Source organism: Mastigoproctus giganteus, chromosome 6 (genome assembly GCF_048544385.1).
Source record: "Mastigoproctus giganteus isolate SK-2022 chromosome 6, ASM4854438v1, whole genome shotgun sequence".
Classification (NCBI taxonomy): domain Eukaryota; kingdom Metazoa; phylum Arthropoda; class Arachnida; order Uropygi; family Thelyphonidae; genus Mastigoproctus; species Mastigoproctus giganteus.
In genome coordinates this window covers 194,943,341-194,969,353 of record NC_143580.1, presented here as the reverse complement: position 1 = coordinate 194,969,353, position 26,013 = coordinate 194,943,341, and the positions used below count along the sequence as shown (strand labels likewise).

The 26,013-nt window shown below is 34.4% G+C and overlaps 1 protein-coding gene across 3 annotated transcripts in view; it reads left to right on the top strand.

The window, feature by feature from the left end:
• Positions 1 to 26,013, top strand: part of Coq6 (ubiquinone biosynthesis protein COQ6, mitochondrial) — a 143,468-nt gene that overhangs the window by 57,141 nt on the left and 60,314 nt on the right. For all 3 annotated transcript variants that reach the window (XM_090375600.1, XM_090375597.1, XM_090375598.1), the window contains exons 5-8: positions 8,464 to 8,571; positions 10,250 to 10,312; positions 17,072 to 17,179; positions 24,603 to 24,681. In XM_090375600.1, the coding sequence (XP_090231726.1) occupies positions 8,464 to 8,571; positions 10,250 to 10,312; positions 17,072 to 17,179; positions 24,603 to 24,681 (358 nt within the window). The remainder of the gene's footprint in view (positions 1 to 8,463; positions 8,572 to 10,249; positions 10,313 to 17,071; positions 17,180 to 24,602; positions 24,682 to 26,013) is intronic.

The following is a 26,013-nucleotide window of genomic DNA, read 5'->3' as shown; positions in this document are numbered from 1 at the left end:
AAGTCCAAATTCAAAATCAATTACGCATTGTTTTTTTGGCAGCTTTCGAGGTGGTAAATTATAATTTAATCCTTTGGATAAAAGTGAAATCTGGTCCTGCGATAGTGTACACGAGGAAAGATTTGTAACCTGTTGATGTGTCGGTTCGTTGGATACTGGGTGAGGGGGTGTTCGTGAACTAGCCGACATATTCTGTGGTAGTGCGTTATGTGTCTGTGGGGGGGATGTCACCCAACTCGTGTGAACTTGGTCGCAAGCTCGCGACAATGTGTTAGAATTCGTATGAACGTGTCTTGAACTATTCGATAATGTTTGCAACTTATTAACGTGTCTGTTTTTTATTTCTGAGGCTTGTGCTTCCCGTCGCAAATCTATGGAGGTCTTCAATACAGACCAATCGTTCGGATGTAGATAATTTTTTAATTTATCGCGAAGCTTCCTAACCTGGGAAAGGTATTTTTGTTTATCCGAATATCGAGATTTTAAGGCAAGCTTAACAATATTACGTGATGTCGCCAGTGATAGTTGTTTTATGCCTGAAATTTTTTGATTTAAATTCACCCTGGCAAACTTCGGAACGATGTTGTTTTGAAGGCAATATTTTAGGAAAGAAATATGGTAACTTTGGGCCGAGTACCTTAGTGTAGATTTAATGTAATTTTGTACCAAGCCATTCAAAAAATCTCCCATAATTGTGTGTATCGATTGTATACTACTGGAGAGACAGGAAGTGAATGAAATAGTCAATAAGAGTATGAAAATTGATTAGATAGTATGAATCAGAGCTGTAATACTCAATATGTTCTACGTTGATAATGATATTAGTAAATTAATAAGAGGAGTTTACCTCAATATAGTACGTGGAACACTTCCGTATGATACCCTCCAGAAATTAAAACGGAAAAAATCGACAACTTACCGGTACATTAAAGTAAAATATAAATAATTAAAGTAAATTATAAATAATTAAATAATCAATTTAACACAATTCAAAATCAATTCAAAACAATTAAAATTCAAATTAACGCAATTAAAAGAATCTAACGAAAATATTCAAAACGAATTTCCTTCCTGAAGCTGACAATGCTTTTCGACCGACTGTCGTGATCACAGGAATGAAAATTATCGAATCAGGCTAAACCTGCAACTTAAATAGTGATTATGTGTCTTCGCGCATGCGCGTAAAGGTCCACGCATCGGAGATCAAATATGGCCGCCGAACATTAACAGAATTCTCGTGTAATTTAATTTCAACGGTTTCTGCAATTAATAGTCGCGTATAATTACGTTGAACGTTAAGTATTTTGGCCTCGTTAAATAAAAAAGTATGTTTTTCGTTAATGGCATGAAAGGCTAATTCTGACGCTGCTGAACGAGAAGCACGAACAGAGGCTTCGTGTTGATTTACACGGATATTAAGAGAAAACCGCGTGGAACCCTGATAAGACGAGTCGCAATCACCGCAAGAAATGTTGTATACTAGATCATTAATTTGTGTTGCGAACGTCGAAAGAACCGAGCGATTGTTCAGTATAGTGTGTAACTTCCGTATAGGCCTAGCTATAATTTTAAATTCGGTATCTTTAAAGAATCTGTTAAGCTGTTTGTGCCACTGTTCAACATATGGGACAGAAATAAAGTATTTTTTGATATTACTATTGTTGATTGGTGCAGTATTTTGTATCCTATCCTTAGCTTGTACCCTAATTCGATTTATAGTGTTAATGGGATAACCCCTGTTCAAGAATCTGCTAGTTAATATTTGTATTTCTGAGTCTAAAGCAGAATCCGTCGTTGAATATTTATAGGCATTTAGAAATTGATTAAAGATAATCGATCTTTTGTAGGTGAATGGGTGGTAGCTATTATAATGTAGAAGCATACCGGTGTTTGTGGGTTTTCGATAGATGCTAAATTGTATTTTGTTCGAGTCCCGGGTAAGCGTGAAATTTAGAAAGTTTAATGACTTAGTATCCGTATCTTCCCTTTCCAATGTAAATTTGAGTCTAGAATGAATATTGTTAAACGAATGTAAAATATCTTGGATAGTACTACTATCGGTAATAACTAGAACATCGTCTAAATACCTCCCATAGTATGTGATACGGGGACGAAAAGGTGTCAAATGTATCTGCTCAATCGTTGAGAGATAGATCTCTGACATTAAGCCACTCAGGCTCAAACCCATTGGTAATCCAAAAATTTGTTTGTACACCTTGTCTCGAAAGGTGATGTAGTTAGCCTCAACTAATAGTTTAATTAAGTGAAAAATCTCCTTTATAGGCAGCTTCGTATAATTAATCGGTGTCGAGTTTTTATTTAACATATCCCAAATAATATCTAATGTGTATTCAACGTTTACATTCGTATATAATGATGTAACATCTAATGAGAATAAATTGTCATTGTCGCCGAGTCTACAGTCTTTAAGATTATTAAATAATGTATCGTAATTCTTAATCCCAAATTGTATAACCTGTCTAAAAGGTTTTATAATGTTATATACATGTGTGGCTAAGGCTGAAAATGCCGAGTTCCTGTAGGAAACAATAGGTCGAATCGGAAATCCAGGCTTGTGTAATTTTACCTGACCAAAAAGTGCAGGAATATTGTATGTTCTGGACTTCAATTCCTTCAACTGAACCATAGTAATGTAGTCGTTTTTACGATATGTGGTTAACGTTTTATTGTATTGATTTACCAAATTGGTAAACAGTGTCGGGTCCACTTCACAATAAGTGGAGCTATCAGATACAACTGAATCTAACTTATTAATATAATCATGTTTATCTAGTATTACCACTGTATCTCCTTTATCTGCCCTCTGTATAATAATGTCCTTATTTTCTCGAAGTTCTCGTAAAGCTGAACTGTCATGTGTATTCAATTTAGGAAGTCGTGTTTCTTTTATGTTATTCACTACTTGGTTAACTTGTTGAATAAATACATCTTTTTGTGGAACACTACGAAGTCCAAATTCAAAATCAATTACGCATTGTTTTTTTGGCAGCTTTCGAGGTGGTAAATTATAATTTAATCCTTTGGATAAAAGTGAAATCTGGTCCTGCGATAGTGTACACGAGGAAAGATTTGTAACCTGTTGATGTGTCGGTTCGTTGGATACTGGGTGAGGGGGTGTTCGTGAACTAGCCGACATATTCTGTGGTAGTGCGTTATGTGTCTGTGGGGGGGATGTCACCCAACTCGTGTGAACTTGGTCGCAAGCTCGCGACAATGTGTTAGAATTCGTATGAACGTGTCTTGAACTATTCGATAATGTTTGCAACTTATTAACGTGTCTGTTTTTTATTTCTGAGGCTTGTGCTTCCCGTCGCAAATCTATGGAGGTCTTCAATACAGACCAATCGTTCGGATGTAGATAATTTTTTAATTTATCGCGAAGCTTCCTAACCTGGGAAAGGTATTTTTGTTTATCCGAATATCGAGATTTTAAGGCAAGCTTAACAATATTACGTGATGTCGCCAGTGATAGTTGTTTTATGCCTGAAATTTTTTGATTTAAATTCACCCTGGCAAACTTCGGAACGATGTTGTTTTGAAGGCAATATTTTAGGAAAGAAATATGGTAACTTTGGGCCGAGTACCTTAGTGTAGATTTAATGTAATTTTGTACCAAGCCATTCAAAAAATCTCCCATAATTGTGTGTATCGATTGTATACTACTGGAGAGACAGGAAGTGAATGAAATAGTCAATAAGAGTATGAAAAATGATTAGATAGTATGAATCAGAGCTGTAATACTCAATATGTTCTACGTTGATAATGATATTAGTAAATTAATAAGAGGAGTTTACCTCAATATAGTACGTGGAACACTTCCGTATGATACCCTCCAGAAATTAAAACGGAAAAAATCGACAACTTACCGGTACATTAAAGTAAAATATAAATAATTAAAGTAAATTATAAATAATTAAATAATCAATTTAACACAATTCAAAATCAATTCAAAACAATTAAAATTCAAATTAACGCAATTAAAAGAATCTAACGAAAATATTCAAAACGAATTTCCTTCCTGAAGCTGACAATGCTTTTCGACCGACTGTCGTGATCACAGGAATGAAAATTATCGAATCAGGCTAAACCTGCAACTTAAATAGTGATTATGTGTCTTCGCGCATGCGCGTAAAGGTCCACGCATCGGAGATCAAATATGGCCGCCGAACATTAACAGAATTCTCGTGTAATTTAATTTCAACGGTTTCTGCAATTAATAGTCGCGTATAATTACGTTGAACGTTAAGTATTTTGGCCTCGTTAAATAAAAAAGTATGTTTTTCGTTAATGGCATGAAAGGCTAATTCTGACGCTGCTGAACGAGAAGCACGAACAGAGGCTTCGTGTTGATTTACACGGATATTAAGAGAAAACCGCGTGGAACCCTGATAAGACGAGTCGCAATCACCGCAAGAAATGTTGTATACTAGATCATTAATTTGTGTTGCGAACGTCGAAAGAACCGAGCGATTGTTCAGTATAGTGTGTAACTTCCGTATAGGCCTAGCTATAATTTTAAATTCGGTATCTTTAAAGAATCTGTTAAGCTGTTTGTGCCACTGTTCAACATATGGGACAGAAATAAAGTATTTTTTGATATTACTATTGTTGATTGGTGCAGTATTTTGTATCCTATCCTTAGCTTGTACCCTAATTCGATTTATAGTGTTAATGGGATAACCCCTGTTCAAGAATCTGCTAGTTAATATTTGTATTTCTGAGTCTAAAGCAGAATCCGTCGTTGAATATTTATAGGCATTTAGAAATTGATTAAAGATAATCGATCTTTTGTAGGTGAATGGGTGGTAGCTATTATAATGTAGAAGCATACCGGTGTTTGTGGGTTTTCGATAGATGCTAAATTGTATTTTGTTCGAGTCCCGGGTAAGCGTGAAATTTAGAAAGTTTAATGACTTAGTATCCGTATCTTCCCTTTCCAATGTAAATTTGAGTCTAGAATGAATATTGTTAAACGAATGTAAAATATCTTGGATAGTACTACTATCGGTAATAACTAGAACATCGTCTAAATACCTCCCATAGTATGTGATACGGGGACGAAAAGGTGTCAAATGTATCTGCTCAATCGTTGAGAGATAGATCTCTGACATTAAGCCACTCAGGCTCAAACCCATTGGTAATCCAAAAATTTGTTTGTACACCTTGTCTCGAAAGGTGATGTAGTTAGCCTCAACTAATAGTTTAATTAAGTGAAAAATCTCCTTTATAGGCAGCTTCGTATAATTAATCGGTGTCGAGTTTTTATTTAACATATCCCAAATAATATCTAATGTGTATTCAACGTTTACATTCGTATATAATGATGTAACATCTAATGAGAATAAATTGTCATTGTCGCCGAGTCTACAGTCTTTAAGATTATTAAATAATGTATCGTAATTCTTAATCCCAAATTGTATAACCTGTCTAAAAGGTTTTATAATGTTATATACATGTGTGGCTAAGGCTGAAAATGCCGAGTTCCTGTAGGAAACAATAGGTCGAATCGGAAATCCAGGCTTGTGTAATTTTACCTGACCAAAAAGTGCAGGAATATTGTATGTTCTGGACTTCAATTCCTTCAACTGAACCATAGTAATGTAGTCGTTTTTACGATATGTGGTTAACGTTTTATTGTATTGATTTACCAAATTGGTAAACAGTGTCGGGTCCACTTCACAATAAGTGGAGCTATCAGATACAACTGAATCTAACTTATTAATATAATCATGTTTATCTAGTATTACCACTGTATCTCCTTTATCTGCCCTCTGTATAATAATGTCCTTATTTTCTCGAAGTTCTCGTAAAGCTGAACTGTCATGTGTATTCAATTTAGGAAGTCGTGTTTCTTTTATGTTATTCACTACTTGGTTAACTTGTTGAATAAATACATCTTTTTGTGGAACACTACGAAGTCCAAATTCAAAATCAATTACGCATTGTTTTTTTGGCAGCTTTCGAGGTGGTAAATTATAATTTAATCCTTTGGATAAAAGTGAAATCTGGTCCTGCGATAGTGTACACGAGGAAAGATTTGTAACCTGTTGATGTGTCGGTTCGTTGGATACTGGGTGAGGGGGTGTTCGTGAACTAGCCGACATATTCTGTGGTAGTGCGTTATGTGTCTGTGGGGGGGATGTCACCCAACTCGTGTGAACTTGGTCGCAAGCTCGCGACAATGTGTTAGAATTCGTATGAACGTGTCTTGAACTATTCGATAATGTTTGCAACTTATTAACGTGTCTGTTTTTTATTTCTGAGGCTTGTGCTTCCCGTCGCAAATCTATGGAGGTCTTCAATACAGACCAATCGTTCGGATGTAGATAATTTTTTAATTTATCGCGAAGCTTCCTAACCTGGGAAAGGTATTTTTGTTTATCCGAATATCGAGATTTTAAGGCAAGCTTAACAATATTACGTGATGTCGCCAGTGATAGTTGTTTTATGCCTGAAATTTTTTGATTTAAATTCACCCTGGCAAACTTCGGAACGATGTTGTTTTGAAGGCAATATTTTAGGAACTCCTCTTATTAATTACTCCTCTTATTAATTTACTAATATCATTATCAACGTAGAACATATTGAGTATTACAGCTCTGATTCATACTATCTAATTATATTTCTCATTATGGGAAGCATTACTTATTTGTGGTGCATCAGGAAATCTCATATGATAGCACTGCAACGTCTTATAAAAAAAAAAAGCAAACACACTTAATTCATGCACTGATTCATGCATTGTGTTATAATGAAAATTCCTATGAATTTACTACTAACTTAGAATATACAGCAAATCAGCTTTTGCTACATTGAATGTATATTTTTTAAAGATCATAACATAATGGTCCTCTACTTCGGTAACCCATAGATATAATTGGGAACTGACATTGTGGTGATTTTCCATGAAAACTTTCTCTCTAAATAACCACTCTTGTACCACATGGGTTTTTTAAAGTTAGTTTATTTAGCTTTATTGATTAACTGTACTATATAGTTAGGTAACATTTTGGGAACCTTGCCAGCATCCGTAATCAGATAATGGGTTCCAGCAAGGTTCCCAAAATGTTACCTAATTGTATTGTTCATTTAATCAATAAGGCTAAATAAACTAACTTTAAAAACCCACTGGGTACAACAGTGGTTATTTATAGAGGGGAAAAAATCCCACAGATAGACTATAATGATAAATGTAATAAATGTAGAGAGAGAGAGGAGTCAATTCAAAGAAAAAAATTAAGAATTTTGGTAGCTAAAATTGAACTTTTGAGAAAAAAAAAAAAAAAAAAAAAAACAGTGTTCAAGCTAGAAAACCATCAACTCATAGGAGCTTCTAAGACTCAGTAGCACAAAATTAGTGTCTAATCATATTGTTAAAAGAGAGAAGACCATAGATAAGAATTGCAGCCACACAGGAGGGGATTGTAATTATTGGGATTTTCTAGTTAGAAAAGCAGAGAATATTCTGTATAAGTAGGAACAGGACCAAAATATGTTTGTGTGGTGCAAAATTGAAAGACATCACTCTTTTAATAAAGAGTGAAATGTTACAGTATTGTTAATTGTCATCATGTAATTGTAGTGACACTATATATCTACGCTATATTGTAGATATATAGTGCCAAGTTCCTTTTTTTTTCTAATAAAGGATAACGTGTATTATGTAAATGACTCTGGCTTCTGTGTTGGTTACAATCATTGCTTTGTTTTATTTAATTTTTTTATTATGATATATGACTATAAAGGATACAGGATGCTTAATAGTATGTGAACTGCACTTTCTGGATTGATTCAGGACCTGAAAACAATGGAAAAAAATAATAACATATAAATATGCATCTGATTCTGAATGGTTAAGAAACTGGCTGTTTCAATTTTAAAAAATGATTATGGAGATTTTCAGTAATAAAATAATAAGAGTAAGCAGAAACATGTTTATTCTTGTTTATATTTTATTTATATCTTATTTATATTTTGGAAACTCCATAGCCATTTTTTTTTAATTAAAACAGCAACAGCTATTCAGAATCTGACACATTTATGAAGTTTGTTTGATTTTTTTTCATTGTTTACAGCCCACACATTATGAAATGACCTGTGTGTATATCCTGTTAGCAGTTGCATGAAGGTCATTTTGATTCTATATATATATATATATATATATATTTTTTTTTTTTTTTTTTCTATTAAAAATATTTCAACACAGTTTTGCTATTAAACATTCAAAAAAATCTATATCGAATAGGATCAAAATTATCCTCAAAATGATATCTTATTTGTGATTTCATTTAACTGACAATGGGATATAAATACAATTCAGTAATATCAGAGGAGTCAAATCTGAAGAAATCAAAAAAATTGAAAATCAAATAAATGGAAAATATGAAATAATGAAACATTAGCAGATACTTAAGTAATATTTCATATTTTTTTATATATAAGATAGGTGCAGATGGAAATAATTCACTTGTGAGAAGAACCATGGATATCAAATATGTAAACTGGAAATACAATCAAAAGGCTGTAGTTGCAACCTTAAAGTTATCTGAGGTTTGTGATTTTTTTTTTTTGTTATTATTGCTTTACTATCTTACCTTGTCTTATCTTTATTTATTACTTTTCTTATCTTAACTTTGCTATCTTACCATTTCATTCCCTTTGCCTTCTTTATACTTCCATTACTGTGCTCAAAAAGTTAAGTTACTATTCAGAGTATATTTCATACCTTCCCCTCCATTTTTTTTACTTCATTAAAATAAAAATGTTAATTTTCAGGAACTCTATTAATTACAGCATTAAACAACATATTTTTTCTGGTAAGACATTTTTGATGCATTTTCTTTTTCTCTTTGATTATAAAAGTGACTTCAAAATATTCCATTATATCATATTACAATCTGTACTTCTGCAAATGTAGGAATAAATTGCAATTTAATTTTCCTGAAGACAAAACCTGTTGGCCTTAAATCATTGAGTTATTAATGACTCCAGGTGACACACATTACTGTTTACATGCCACAGTATGTTCTGACCAGTTGGGTTATGTTATAATGTAAATAGCACTGAGCTACAAATAATATAATACTATGTTAGATTCCACATGTGTATTTAGTGTACACAACTTGAAGTCAGTTGTTTCTCTTTGTTTTTATAATTCATTGTGTGCAATTGTGCAAAAGCTGAAATGTTGTCAGCATATTTATAAACCAGACAGTTTTCATTATGTTTTGGTGAGAGTATGTAATTGAATGCTGCAAAAGGATAAGTTCTATGATCAAGATAAGCCTTGATCTCCTATTTTGAGGATGGTTGAATCAAAAAATTAAATATATGCCATATGCTGCCAAAGATATAGTGGGAAGAAAAGAACACTGTGAGGACTGCCTGCTTTTATTTAAGCAAGACTGTTAATGTTTTATCCAAAAGTAAGATGATGATTCAGTACACCAATATGCCTTTCACAATGCAGCCAGTAACTCTTATGATCATATGCCAATTCCTAAGTCTCCTCAAATGTTGACTTAAGGTGAAGATGATGAGCAAATGGAAGTGGCCAGACAAAAAAATATATACACCAAGCTACTTATTTTATGAAAATTACAATCCAATGTTCATTAAAGGCCAATGTTCACCTAATTACTGGCATGGAACGTGGTATACTGAAAGGTGCTGGTATGATATATTTCAGTATACCATCATTTCCTGTGTGCTGAATCAACAATTGTGATTATTAAAAATATCAAAAAAATCGTGGAAAGTTCTTTTAATGAAATCTTATATAGATTTTCTAACTGTAATATTCATGTTTAGAATTGTGTTTATTGAGAATTTCTTTGAATAAATTCAGGTCAATATCAGTAGTAATGGTAAGAGTTATATTTAATCTTAAGTTATATTTGATTGATTTTTGGTTTTGTGACATGAGATTGTAGAACATTATGCAGGAATGCGCTGCACTCAAGTATTAAAGCCAGCTTAAAGATTCAAAGAGAATGTTTTGTTTTGTTTTTTAATCTTTTATGTGAAATTCTCTAGTGATGTAGTTTCCCATGGATGTTTTCTCATGTAATAATGTATTTTCTTTATTTGTGTAATTTATTTTGACAATATTTTTCAAGTTTATTGCCAAAATATTAAATTTTAACATAAAAGGAATAGCTTGTGATATGTATTAATTAAATGTGCTTATTTGTCATGATTTTTGCTGTTACTTTTTTTTCTTTATTAGCCTACAGAAAATAATGTGTCTTGGCAGAGATTTCTTCCTACAGGTCCATTGGCATTACTTCCAGTAAGTAGTATATTTAAGCATAAAAACAGCCAAATAACTAATAACCTGACTAACATAGTTGTGAACATATAACCTGTATGTAAACATGTGCATGCATCAAATAAATTTTATTTGGGGGATGGAGGTATTAAATTCTGATTAAATTCTGTATTAAAGCCAACTTAACTGTAGGAAGCTTCATAAACTTCCTAAAAATTTGACCCAGCATGACTTTGAGCTTTATAAAGATTCCAATTACTGAAATCTTTATAAGCTCATAAAGCCCAATTTTTTAAGTAGGAATTTAACTGCAACTCGATATCGCTCATCTTGTGATTTAATTTATCACTGGGCTATCTGATCCCGATACTTGTCAAGGTTAGCATTCTATCAGTCATCTGTGCAGCATATAATCTTTGCTAGATGATGCATGCATGGGATTCTAGGCTACTCTGATGAAATATCAGTAATCACGAAAGCTACCATCAGGGTGGTAACATTGCATTACATATAAATAACAGTAGCCTTCTCAGAAGGAAAGTACTATTTATTTGGAAAACTTGAGTCATCTGTCTTCCCTACAATGAATTTCATTACATAGCATTTCAGGCTATGTAATGAAATTACATAATAATTAACAATATTAGTCACAAGCAACTTGTTATAAAGCAATAGGCATAAGACTTGTAATTATTAATGAATAGCTAAAATTGAGATTGAAGCATATACACTTCTTATTTATTTTTCTAATACAGTAAAACTTCAGTACACTACCTCGTTATACCACAGTTTCAGATATAATAAGGGTGTGATCATGTTTCCCAAGATCAATATTAAAAAATGATAATTTCACATTAAAAATTTGCTAGAATAAAGTTTTTTTTTCCGATGGCAAGAAGAAATGAACTTTTGTTCTTTCATTTAAATTTAAAATTTTACATGCTGACTATTGGTTATTTTACACATCTCCACATTACTCTACTTTGAAAGAAAATTCAGAAAGCCCCATACAATTTTAGTGTTGAAAGAAGCATATAACAATTACAGTGGAACTTCTCTATTACGAACTTCTATTTAATGAATTTCTCTATATTACAAATTTTTTCGCAAAACATTGCAACTTGAAACTAAATTACATGTAAAATTAACCCCATATAGTGAAGTGTTAGTCTCTCTATAACGAATTTTAAAAAATTAGTAAAAGCAATTTTGAAGATTTTCAAGCATTTACTGCTAAACAGCCGCTCCAATATACTGCCTCCTTCCTTCCGAAATTGCGCATTAGCATCTGGAATTAAATAAACATCCTTTTAGTGAACACTTGTGGCCATTGATGCCCGTTGGAGGGTCTTTGTTTCATTTTTGTTACAGTTATTAAACCAAATGGGTTTTCTTAAAAGTGGTCGTAAACTTTACGATAAATAGGGTAGATTTGTAAATTGATATTGACTCAGGGGAAAACGAAATTCGCTGCGGTAAACCTTTAGCGTGCTGCGGCGGCAATACATAGAATGCTACCATAGTCGGCGCCTCAGTAGCAAGGTGGGAAGGAGCAGCAGTGCGTAGCACACGCTTCTTGATTAGACCGGGGTTCAAGCCTGTCACCACCAAATACGGAGGATGCGGAAAGGTCAGGAATGACCACCGCATATTCACGGAGCAATATGGCCTTAGTTGCTAATGCTCCTAAAAACCAAATAACAAACAAACAAACAGCTATCATAGTCAGTTTTAAGTAACACCTACTGAGTGACATTCGCTTCTCACCTCAACTGCACCATGTGACCTAACTGTCAATCATTATATGATATGTCCGTTCTTATCTAAGTGGACTCCCAGTAGATGGTTTTCATGAATTTTTTTTTTTTTAATTTTGTTCGTCATCAATCACATAGGCTTATATGCTCTTGTATTTTTATTTTTTTTTCCTGAAAAGTAACATACAGCATACATTAATCATAAATTTTCTTTCGTGTATATATGAATGAAAGCAGAATAAAAGAAATTCCCGAAGTCATATATTTCTTCAAAGTGATTGATAGGAAAGGTCACGTGATACTGTTGAATTGGCAAGCAAACGTCATTGAGTAGTCAAATCTCATTAATACAAAGTTCAAGGGACCTAAATTTTAACATTTTGTAATAATGAGGCTTGAAGTAACAAGGTTTCACTGTCTTGCCACGGAGACAAAAGTTCTTTCATATTCCATGATTCCAGGTAGCATATGTTTAAAATTTCTTTCAATTCCTCATCGTCAATAGTATCATTATTTTCTTTATTTAATTTAAAATTACTCTGTTGCATTAATAACTTATCCTTAATAACCTGTCACGAGGTAATTTTTTAAATGTGTTCTTACTTTCGATTCCTTCAAATTCTTTCAACTTCAACATGCTCTCAATTTTAGCTTCATAATTTCCTTCAGAATTTTTTAAATTAGCGATAGCATTGATAGTTAGAATAATTAATTTATCTGCTTTTACTATAATAAGAGGCGCCTCCGTAGCCAGGTGGGAAGGAGCAGCAGTGCGTAGCACACGCTTCTTGATTAGACCGGGGTTCGAGCCCGTCACCACCAAATACGGAGGATGCGGAAAGGTCAGGGAATGACCACCGCATATCCCGGAGCAATATGGTCTTAGTTGCTAATGCTCCTAAAAAAAAAAACCAAAAACCAAATAGCTTTTACTATAGTGATGCTGCGACTTTGTAAAGCTTCTGAAAGGTAAGAGAGCTCCTGCAGGATGTCGATCATTAGTGCTAAATCGTTAAGAAATTCCAGATTGATAAGTCAGTTTAATAATCCAGAATATTTAACTTTCTGATTCAAAGGGTTTGCACAAAGCGGGATAATCCCTCCGATCCTCAATTGCCGTCCGCAAGTTAGAAGCTGCCCATCGTGGCCTGAACGAATCCCGGAAAAAATGTTTCGTTTTCTTGTTATTATTATAATTAGATTAATTAAGTAAGTAAAACTCCAGATCAGTGATTGACAAGTGCCACTCACTGCTTCCCCCCCCCACTGTCCTCCTACGTCGATATGCCTAGGGTGTTTTCCCCCACTTGATGGTGTTTTTAAATCGGGAATTCGTTAACCAATTTTAACACAGCTGTATAGGGTGAAAACACCTACCTCAGCTAAGACCCCCCCCTCGATGACACAAATCAATCAGGAAGTAGACGCCTTCACAATAATCGCCTTCACCGAATCACAAAATTCACCGTACAATCAATCCGTTCCACAACGCACACTGCACGGAAACAAGTGTTACCCAAATAATAGAGTTTAGTCTTTAAATATTATTATTAAGATATATTTAAAATATATTAAGATTATTATAATACTTAAACGTTTGATTATAATTTATGATTTTTTGCAAATTTTAATGTGTTTTTGATATAATTAAATTTGATTGCTGTCAGTAATGTGAAATAATTGTATTCTGTCATGATTTTAGCATTAAAAAATAAATATTTCCTTTTGTTTTCTCATATTGCCTTCTACAAGCTGCCTATAGTGGCCCGAACACACAACCCTTATATGATCCTTAATTCGCGCTGGTTTTTTTGAGATTGGTGATATAATGCATACAGTTTTGTTTTTTGTTTTTTTTTAATTATGCCTGTATGCCATTATATTTTGGAACATTTTATTCACAGTAAAAGCCTCCACGCGGTTTCCAAATCTGCCAACATTTCATCTTCGGAAAGTTTACCTCGTAGTTGCCTAATCCCCCCCCCCCCCAACATCATTACTGTCACTAGTTCTTTGAATACTGTGCAAAATATCAGAATCACTCGGATATTCAGCTGTGACCATGCAAACATAGACAGGAGAAAGTTACTGAAATGCCTGGATCACTCACTTCTCCGAAAAACATATGACTTCTTGTCAGAGTAAAGGGAAAACCACAACACAGGTTGACCAGTGGCTATTAACTATGTCAGGAATCTTCTTAATCCTCTGACTAGCTATGGAAAGCATATTGACTAGCACGACTTCTCGGAATGTGATTCCATAGTTTTATGGCCACCAGTAACATTGTGGAATGGTAATCCCTTTCATTTATTTGCGCTTTCTAATTACCTAAAGGCCAGAGGTGAGAACAATGCGTACAAAGTTGTCTTGTAATACGTCATCGGAAATTATTTTAAAAGTTTCTGTAAAAACCAAGGAAAATTCAAAAAAATTTGCTATGAAGAAGTTCGTTAAACAGGAGTTCAATGAAATTAACTCAAAAATGAAGCAATTTAAAAATATATAACTGGTCGATTGGACAATTAAAATGCTGGGGATGGGTTCCCGCTGTCCTCGCCGTAGTTCCGACTCTGGATACTCAATAATTAAATTCAGGATTTCATTTGTAAAATAAATAATCGTTTCAACAATGGGCTCGCAAATTTTCAAAAAAAATAACAATGGGCTCTCGCGAACCCACTATAGCTCACCAGTGGTTGTAGCTACCATAAACTGGTTTTGTTTACACAAAAGTAAATTCTAACAAGTCAATGGCATCCTTCGAGAAGCAGGGAACCAGGTGGCCGGAGGCAATAATAGGAGCAGTAATCGGACAACTCTGCCAAGATTTGTATTAAACACAAATGTATGCCATTCCCCTTTCCTAAACACAAATGTATGCCATTCCCATTCCTATAAATAACAATATTTATTTCTCACAAGGTGAAAATCAACTTTTTAATAAACGAATATATTTACATAGAAAAGCCTATCCTTTCTCAGGGAATGGTATGTGCTTCGTATAAACAAGTACTTTGTATAAACTGAGTTTGTATTAATGAGATTTTACTGTATTCTTGTTATTTAAGTTTTTTAGTTTGTAGCATGAAGCAAAGCTCAGAAAGAGAGATAGGCTTCATTTGTGTTTGGTTATTCTAAATCAGGCATGTCAAACTGGTAGGCTGTGTGTACCCTCGACTGTTTGTTTTACAGCCCCTTAAGTGTTGTCAACTTTCACAGGTTAACATTGTGAAACCTATATGAAAATAATGTTAAATGGTAATAATTAAAGGAGTTACATTACTATAATATTTAAATAAAATTCATTACTTATATGAACCTTCATGAACATTAATAATCATAAGATTGCATATTTTTTGTGCAAGAGAAAATACATGAAAATATTTATATCCTTTTCTCAGTAATACCACTGGTTTGTGTGCACACAAACCATTTGTATAGCTCATGAGTAGTGAGGTTGACACCCCTGCCCTAAATGGAAACAACTTACTGCATTGTATGAACTTTCAGCTCTCTAGATTTACATAACAAAAAAAAAAAAAAAAAAAAACGTGGTACAAAATTTGCTTACAGTAATAATTCTTACGTAATGATTTGTCTTTTTGTCAATGTGCATTCATTTAAAAAAAAAAAAGGTGAATTTTATTCTTGGCTGTAATGTAGCTCATAACATTAGGGCTAAATTTTCCCCTCAGTGACTACGTAATGCTAATTTTTTTGCTGATGCTTTAGAAGCTTGCTGTCTTGCATCATTTTGCCACTACTAATACCAATAAAACGAACTGCATTCCCATTCAATACAATACATTACTTTTTAAATCCAAAAGTCAGGATCTGTTTATTAGAAATAACCCTAGAAACAGCACAGCTATCCTATTAATCAAGGAGTTCCTAGGATTGCAAAAGAGATTGGCTTTTCACTCTTTCTACATTCATATGGTAAACAGCTCATGTTTTATTGTATTTGTTAATATGTGGTGTAAATTTATTTTTATTTATTACTTTATCAGTAATGGCTCTGAACAAAATGTACCAATGATATACTCCCTTCTTTGTAATACTTAAAAAGAAGGGAAATATCCTCTGAAATATTTGTTTCCACTATGTAAAATCAATCCAAAACCTAGTTTAGCAATTTTGTGCATCATAACATGTTATAAATTCTGGTGGATATGATCATTTAGTACACAGATGCATAAGCTTTTATACTGAAAAGGCTACATATTGCTTTGCTCTTTATTTGCCAGCCCAGAACAAAACAGACTTGACAAAATTCTTAAATATATGAACAATATTTTTATTTGTGACATACATTGTTTTGTTTTTTTTACATGGAAAAATAATTAAATGAAACAAACATTTAAACTTTAAAAAATTATCATAACATAAAATTAAAAAAAATAATAATACTTAATTATTGTGGTCATTGAACTTGTATAGTAGAAACTAAATTTACTATTAGGTGCAGTTCAAAATTGAGATTTTCATCTGAAAATCTGTTCCAGTGCACTAATTTGCTTGTCTTCATTAATGAAAAAGCCTGTTCACAGATATATGTATTTCCAAACAAACTTGCATTTTTAATTAGCTTGAATTGTAAATTGGATTCGGCAAAACAGTTTTTAATATAAACTATTGATCATTTTATTATAGATACCACATATATTTCGTTTGTTATGATAATTAAACATTTAAATGATGTATATTGAAAGTCATCACAGAGGCACTGTTGTGCATTACCGAATTAGTAGGTCAGTGGAGTAACACTTTTTAATAGTATTATGTAGATGCACCTATGATATGTACCATACCATTGCCTTTAAGCATAAAAGGCTTCAGGATAACTTTGATTTTTATCAACATAGGTTTCTCGTTTGTCACTATATTTTTGTCTTGTACATATTTTTGTTTTAGCTGTAGAATTCTTAACCAATGCTACAGCTTTTATTTGGCTGTAATATAATTTATCTAAGGTGTTAGAATTGTTGTTTCAGTTGACAATTGCATATTTATATTTCAGTTATCATGTGATACCTCTTCACTGGTGTGGTCCACAACACCAGAACATGCCAATGAACTTCTGTCTATGCCAGAAGAATCTTTTATTGATTCCCTTAATCGTTCATTGGTGAGTCATAAACATTTTTTTACCTTAATGCAATTAAGTTGGAATTAATTCCTTTATTATTATAATTAATATTAAAAATAACAATCATATTTAATTGAGGTTTTATTTTTTAAATATTAAATTTTATTTGACTCATAAATCACTAAATTTTAAATTACTTTCTTTTTGGATAAAGTAACTAAATTTTTTGTGTATACAAAATGCATTTTTAACTTTTTTAATAATTTTAAACCAAAAAGTTAACAACACTACCATAATTAAATGTTCTTTTGAACAATAAGTGAAATTTTATAGCTTCCTAAGAATAATGTTGGGCTGTAAAAAGTTTCACTGAGAAAATTTTTTATTATAAGTAATAAATGCCACTAGATTTTCTGGTGTAAATCTAGCACCTTTATTTTTATGATTCTCATGGAAAATTATTTGCATGGAAAGTGTCTTAGTAATGTTATTCCTTCCTGGTATTTATAAATGATACCAGCAACTAATTTGTGGCTATACACAAGAGATTATTTATTATATGGCAGGATATTTGTAAAATGAAATTTACTTTAATGCAAAAATTGCATATTAGGTTATATACAAGATGTACACTTATAATTATAGTGTATAATTTGAGGGCTTAAATAAATAAAATTCATTGGGAAGAGTATAGGGTAATTATCAGGATTTATTTTTTTCTTTTACAGTTAGATAAAATTGGATTTATGTTAAAAATAATAAAAAAGTTAATTTTCGAAATTTCTAACTTTATTTTATGATTCATATGCAAAATTATTTTCATGGAGTGCCTCTTTAGTAATGTTACTCCTTTCTGGTATTTGTAAATGATATCAGCAACTAAATGAACACAACCTCACAGCTCCATAACCATATATACCAATATTATTAGTGGTTATTGATATACAGGTAGTTCTCGACTTTGAGTTAATTTGTTCCTAGTGCATGCTCGTAAAGCAGGAATTTATTTCCCATAGACATAATATTAAAAATAGGGTTACGTTCTCAACAATGAAATTAGTTAGCCAATTATTTTGTTTAAACAATGAGAGATTTATCGAAAGAAATGAAAATGTAGCCTGTAAAATCAAGCAAATTATAATAATAGAGAAATTATTTATGACTTACAAATGTTAAAGAATGTTTATTCTTCATCATCATCGATTAAATGCACGCTCAGCACTCATTGGTTTGTTGCACAAGGAGTCGTCTTCTTCAGAAATGTTTCAAAAGGCATTTTTTTCCAAGATAATCTTCTCTATAAATTTCAATAGCTGCATAAGCATTTTTTAATGGCACACACAAATTGCAATTAACATGATTCGCGTGGAGTAACAAGTTTACGAAGCTTAAAAAAAAAGGAATGAAGAGAAGATCCTGAAAATTTATTTGTGTTTTTTATACAGTTGAAGATTTCAGTAACGTAAAAAACCACACAATTCCAGCTATCGGTATTTTCGCAAATGCAAGAAGATCAAGTTACAAGATCAACCATGCAAGAAGATCAACTTACAATGCAAGAAATTACTACCCATTTATAATTGCTTGCAGTAACAGAAAAGCCCAATAAACCGGAAAGTGCAAATTGTTTTTATTGTTTTGTGGTCGTGACCTCCAGAAAAAAAAAATAATAACAATAAAATATGCTTTAGAAAAATATCACAAAGGTGTTTAAAATTGATTCTTATAAGGGAACATATGATAACAATGAAAGTGTAGTTCATTTTAATGATTTGAATTGGTAACTAATACAATTTACAAACCACACTCACAACCTTTTATATGGCCTTAAGGTCACGCTCGTGACCTTAAAAATGACATTTTAGAGAGATAAATAGCTTAGCTTAGTTATACAGCGAAAATTTCAACTTCCGAGATCTTGAAACGAATTACCAATAAACAATGTGTTATTGGGTTCACATTAAGATATTTTAATGATACGATGGTGTCTCTGGAACTGATTAAGATCGTAAAGCGGGGTACACTGTATTGTATAGCTACGCACGTTGTTTGAAATGCGGTATTTATTGTTTGGAATGCGGTATTGAACATTAATTGCAAAAAATTAATTCATTTTTTGCAATTAATGTTCATATTTTTGATTTTGTTGATACTTGATACTTGGGGGAAAAAACTCTTAAACCCGGGAACTCGTAAAGCGAGAACTACCTGTCTAAGTGGAGTAACAGACTGTAATCCCAAACTTTACGAGTATTGGTTTTGAGTAGGTCACCAATTTGAATCTAATTGCTTATTCATGTATGCATGCAGGCTGAAATGGCTTCTACTATTACCCAAGTTTGGGACCATGTAGATTTATTAAAAAGGGTCTAATAAATTCTTTTCCAGAGCACCTTAATGGATGAATCTGAAATATTCTTTGATTGTTTCAATCTACGAAGAAAGAATTTCTGAAAATGTGTTTATAACTATAATGATTTCAGCAGTGTTAGTCTACTGATAGGAGTAAGCAAAAACCCCTATTTTTAGTAGCTGTGAATATATTCCATTCATTCCTTTAACTTAGCAATGAAGGTGGTTGTTTGTGAATATTTGTGAATGCAGGAAGCTATATATCAGGGAGATGGGATGCAGATGGAAAACCCTTTAAAAGTAAACATACAGAACACACTTCAAAAGGTAATACAAAAAAATCAGAATTAGCAGAGCATGCAATTAAATGCAAATTCATGTATAATGAAAGTAACTTAACTATTAGGGGGTAAAAAAGATTTTATAAAAACAAAAATCAAAAGCATTTTTTATTATAAAACTTCATAAAAAAAAATAGGACTTTTCTCAACTGGATTACTCAAAAACAGAGCGTGAAAAGATGAACTTGTATAGTTTCTCAACTACCTTTTAACCAATTAAAAGACAGTGGAGAAATTATTTACTGAGTCCAGATCTACCTTCACATATCATATGTCTCTTTAGAGAATTATATTTATTCTTAACAGTCTTTAATCCAGTTTAACATGTACCTCGAAAAGTCATCACACTCCTCCAAACTGCATACAACGGTTTAACCAGCCAGGTGCGCATCCAGAACGATTTATCTGAGGAATTTACCATCCAAACTGGAGTCCGCCAAGGGGATGTAGCCTCCCCATTGCTTTTCAACATCGTGGTCGACGCCATTATGAGGCAAGCATTCAGAAACAGACAGGGCATACAATATGACAAGGATCACTATGTGACTGACCTGATGTTTGCTGATGATAGTGCTATTCTTGCCGGTAATGACGCTGAAGCCACGGACATCCTCTACGACATTGCCCGCATTGCCCGGCCATACGGTTTGAAGATCAATGCTGGTAAGACAAAGGCCCTGACAACAGATGGGTCGCAAGCCACCATCTATCTCGAAGGCGTCCAGATCGAGCAAGTGCAGGACTTTAAATACCTTGGGTCGCTGGTCCAGGAGAAGAAAGTTGCATCCACCATGGAAATCCACAGCAGAATTGGACAGGCGGCCACTGCATTCGCCTCGCTCAAATGGTGTCTGTGGAAGAGGACCAACATTTCCACAAAGACTAAATTCCGACTCTTTCGGACTTTGATCCTGCCCATTCTTCTTTACGGATCGGAAACATGGATTTGTCTCAAGTTAGATTTGAACAAACTTGAGGTATTCCAAATGCGATGCCTGCGGCAGATCTTGGGCATCTCTCTTCGCGACCGCATCACTAATGATACCATCCGTGCCAGATGCCAACAGCAACCAACCATTGCCGACCAAATCCAGAAGCGAAGGCTCAGATGGTTTGGCCACGTATGTAGAATGGGCACGAACAGAATACCATCCACACTCCTTTGGAGACAACGACCCACCCAATGGAGCATCCAACGGACCGCGCCTAGGAAAACGTGGGCCAAGCAAGTGGAAGATGACTTGAAGAGCCAACGTCTCGACCTTAACCAGGCCAGGACTGAAGCCATGGATCGTAAGGTATGGAAGAACATCACAGAGCAAGTCCGAAACCCTGCGGCACCTACAGCAGCATACTGGTTGCGTGGCCAACCGCCTCCCCCAGCTGCCAGCTAAGGACCGAAGAAGAAGAAGAAGAATTAGCATTAGCATTAGCATTAGTAGAGGCATTTGATGCAAGAAAGCAAGCTTATGCAGCATCAGCCAAAAAAAAAAAAAAAAAAGTAACATAAATAAATAAAAATAACCACTTCCACTTCACCCCTCTGTTCGTTCGAAATACCTGTCCAGCTGAGCCTTAAACTTATTTAGGCTATCAACTTCCACGACAAGGGATGGAAGTCTGTTCCACCCACCAACCACCCGCTGGCTAAAGGCAAATTTCCGCACATCTATCCTACATCTGTCTTTCCTCAATTTGAATTTATGCCCTCTCAGGTGATTTTTCTGAGCTAGAGGAAGAATCCCATCAGCATTGAGCATGCTCAAACCATTCAAGGCTTTGTACGCCTCTATCAGATCACCCCGCTGGTGCCTAGTTTCCAGACACTGTAATTTGCAAAACTTAAGCCTTTCTTCGTAAGAGAACCCCTTTGTCCCATTCACCAATCTAGTTGCCCTTCTCTGTACTCGTTCCAGCAGCTCTACATCCTTCCTGAAATGAGGCCTCCAGGCCTGTATACAGTACTCTAGGTGTGGCCTGACCATTGCCTTATACAAGGGAATAATCACCTCCTTATCCCTGCTAGAAAAATTCCTATATATCATTGACAATACACCATGAGCTACTCTTGCAGCTCGTCTGCACTGCTCAGAGAACTTCATATCTGCCTGCACCACCACCCCCAGGTCCCTTTCATTCTCTACCACTGTCAGTGTAGTACCACAGAGTTGATACGTTGCTCTGGGGTTGCTGTTTCCCATATGTAGTACTTTACATTTGTCAATGTTAAACTTCATTTGCCACCTCGAAGCCCATCTGCTCAACCTTTCCAAATCCTGTTGCAGCAGCATAGTGTCAGTAGTGTCCTTGACAACCCTGCCAACCTTCGTATCGTCTGCAAACTTGGACATTAAGCCTGATATACCATCATCAATATCATTTATAAATACAGAAAACAATAAAGGCCCCAATACTGAACCCTGAGGGACTCCACTAATAACATTAGTCCACGATGAGCAGTGTCCATTGATTACCACTCTCTGTCTTCTCCCCCTCAACCACCCCTTTATCCATAGCAGCAACTTGCCTCCAATGCCACACTGCTCCAATTTGTGCAGCAGTCTTCCATGTGCAACAGTATCAAAAGCCTTTCTAAGATCCAAGTATATAATATCAAAGTTATTCCCTGCATCCAGTTCTTTTGTGACTGCATCATAGTATCCAATCAAATTGGTCAGGCAAGACTTCCCCTTAACAAAACCATGCTGTGTCCTAGCTATAACTGAAGTCTTGTCTAGATGATCCTGCAGTGCTTCTTTCACCAGTGCCTCCATTAATTTTCCGGGAATAGAAGTTAAACTCACAGGTCTATAATTACTTGTGTCAGCCTTTGATCCCCCTTTGTGAATTGGGGTCACATTTGCACATCTCCAGTCAATGGGTACCTCCCCTGAGTCCAAGGAAGCTCTCATAATTATGGCTAAGGGTTTGCTTACCTCCTTTGCTGCCTCCTTTAATATAACTGGATAGATCCCATCCACCCCAGGTGCCTTTCTTGTGTTTATCTTCAACAATTTCTCCTCCACTTTGCTCTCAGTTATTACAAGATTCTCTAGCTTACTGCTAGAGTTGAATACACCTCTGGCATTCCCCTCGCTGAATAACTCCTCATGTGTGAATGTCGATGCAAAATATTCATTTAGTTTGTTAGCTACCCGAGCAGGGTCATCAACAGTTGACCCATCGATCTCAAGTGGACCAATCTGATTCATCCCCTTCCTTCTAGAGTTTACATAAGTAAAGAACTCTTTGCTGTTTTTCTTCGCATCCCTTGCCAAGGATCTCTCGTAATCTGCCTTCGCCTGCCTAACCTCCTTTGTAACTTGGTTACAGATCAACTTGTATCTATCATAGGCGTCCGTGTCACGTGTTAATTTGTATGTATCCCATTCATTTTTCTTCTCTGCCATATGCCTCATTAGTTCATCTGACAACCATTTAGGCCTAAACCTTGAACAATATTTCTTAGTTGGTATGTAAAGCCTAGTAGCTTCCACGATAAGTTCTTTGAATGCTTCCCATTTTGAATTTGCTGTTGGCAATATCATCAGTTGATCCCACTGCATAGAATTTAAATACTGTCTCAGTCCATTGTAGTCGCCTTTACGAAAGCAATACCCCTTCCCTTTACCCCTAATGGTAGTTACCTCTTTGAGTAACTCCCACTTCAGCACACTGTGATCACTGCCACCAAGTGGTTCATTTATCTGCAGATTCTTAATGCATGAAGAATCACTACTGATAATCAAATCAAGAGTATTACTCCCTCTAGTTGCCTCCCGAACATGCTGATGTAGAAAACAATCATCCAATAAATCCACAAAAGCCTTGCTACTGTGTGAGTGACCAGCCCCCAATTTCCAGTCAATATCTGGGAAATTAAAATCCCCCATTATAAGACTCTCTGATTTACTGGCCCACTCTATTTCTCCGAACAGTTTCTTATTATACTCATCAGAGTCATTAGGCCTATAGCACACTCCTACTCTCAATTTTGATCTCCCAATGCTTATGTCACACCAAACTGACTCGACACTGCACTGTCCAGCGATGTCGACTGGCTTCACTTCCTTGGATTTTATGTGTTTTTTAACTAATAGCATAACCCCTCCTCCCTTCCTATCCTGTCTATCCTTTCTGTAGACATTGTACCCCCCAAATTCCAGTTCTGCATTTCTTATATCTGTGTGACACCACGTCTCTGAAATCCCCATAATATCTGCCTTTGATGTTTTGAGCAATACCTCAAATTCATCAAATTTATTTACTAAACTCCTAGCATTGGTGTACACACAAGTATACATGCACCTGTTCTTTTTCTTAGCTACCCTAACACAACCCATGTGTTTACTTGTACCCCAATGATTCCCAGCAGTCTCTGAAATATCCTGCATCTTATTTTCCAGGCTGCGGCTCATTCCAATAGAAGCAGTGCAAGAATCACTTTCACCTCTGCCAGTGGCTACTGTTAATCTATTAGTCCTTGTATCCCCCCAATCTAGCATGCAAGTGAACAAATGAATCCAGTCTGCAAGTGAACAAAGCTCAGGTGAAGGTGCTGTCACATACTACTGTACAATAAATGATTTTCTCATGCATATAAAGTATAAGAAATTATAATTAATCTTAATGAATAATGCCAACAAAGATGTCATACTTGTCTGTAAGTTATGTAAATTATTCTGTACTCGGTTGTGGAACTGATAAAAATTTATATTACATATCTCACATTTTTTTTTTTTTTTTCTTCTCCCTCTCACTCCCTTTAGTGGGAAGAAACAAATAAGAATTCCCTGACAGATAATGCGTTGAAAACTCTGCAAAATGTTTTCCAAACATTATGGCCAGGTAAATATAAATACACCATTCAGTTATTTGCTTTATCAGGTTAACGAAATTTATAAGTTTAATTGGATAAAATAACAAATTCTTATAAACCAAGAAAGGTGACATTAAAACAGGAAGTTATTAAAAATTAAAAGCCAACATCCTCTTTGGGAAAAATTTTCATTTTTTATATTGATTCATCAAAATTAATTTTATATTAAAAGCACTAAAAAAACAGAAAACAACTAAAAGCCAGGAGCCTAAATGGTTAAATTTCAGATATTGTTCTCAGTTAGCAAAGGATAAAAGTTAAACTTTAAAACAAAATCATATTACACATGATGCTTTTGATACGTTCTAGTTCATATGAGGATAATGGAAAACATTCCATATTTGTGATAACTCAGGAGGTAATTGAATGTTTAGGATGTTTAAAGAATTTTGATGGAACTGTTCAGTGGCTACACATGTTTTGTGATTAGAATGCAGTTTAATTAACTTTGTTTCATTAATCTGCAGAGTATACAGTATAGATGTATTCATAAGTTGGACTCTGTTTGTGAGCCCTGGTGTCTAACATTATAGTAAAACCAAATGAAATACCATTGATATAATAAACTGCAACATCTGGTCTGAATTCATGATGAAGTTCTATAATGTTATTCCAAGGCATTTTGTTATGCCATCTCTATTTCAAACCATGTCTTTTCTCTTTCTCTTAATCGAGATTGTACCCAAACAACTAAAAGATGTGATAATTCTCTAACTATAGATTCTGTGGTTAGCATTGATAATATTTCCAATATGTCTCAAAATCTGGAGTTACTATTTTTTTTATTGTCTTGGCTGTTTTTAATTACACTATCAATTCAGATTATGCCTGTGATCCTTGGCTGTCATATAGGGTTGTGCCAATTCTGAAACTTTCTGATGCATCTTCGGGGAAACATTTTCATCTCCTTGTTGTTGGATCTGTGTTATTGAAAGGTTTAGAAAAGGCTTTACTTGTAGTTCTTACATTTCAGATATTAGGTGATAAATCTTGGATTACATGAGTGCTCAATGTCCTTTTGACTACTTGCTGACAAGATCTATCTACCAAGATCTCTCTCTGACTTGAAAGAAAAGCTAACGAAAAGGCCTTTAAAGTAACTGTACAGTCTGACATAAAGTTCTTTGAACAATATTGACTGGATACTAGAACAGCTTGGGGTTCAATCAATAATATACACAAAATATATCAGTGGAGACAAAGAGATGATTATTCCATTGTAAATATATATATTTTTTCTCTCTGTGTATTAAACTTGCAAGTATTAGACTGTTGTTGATATGTCAAGGAAGAATCCATTA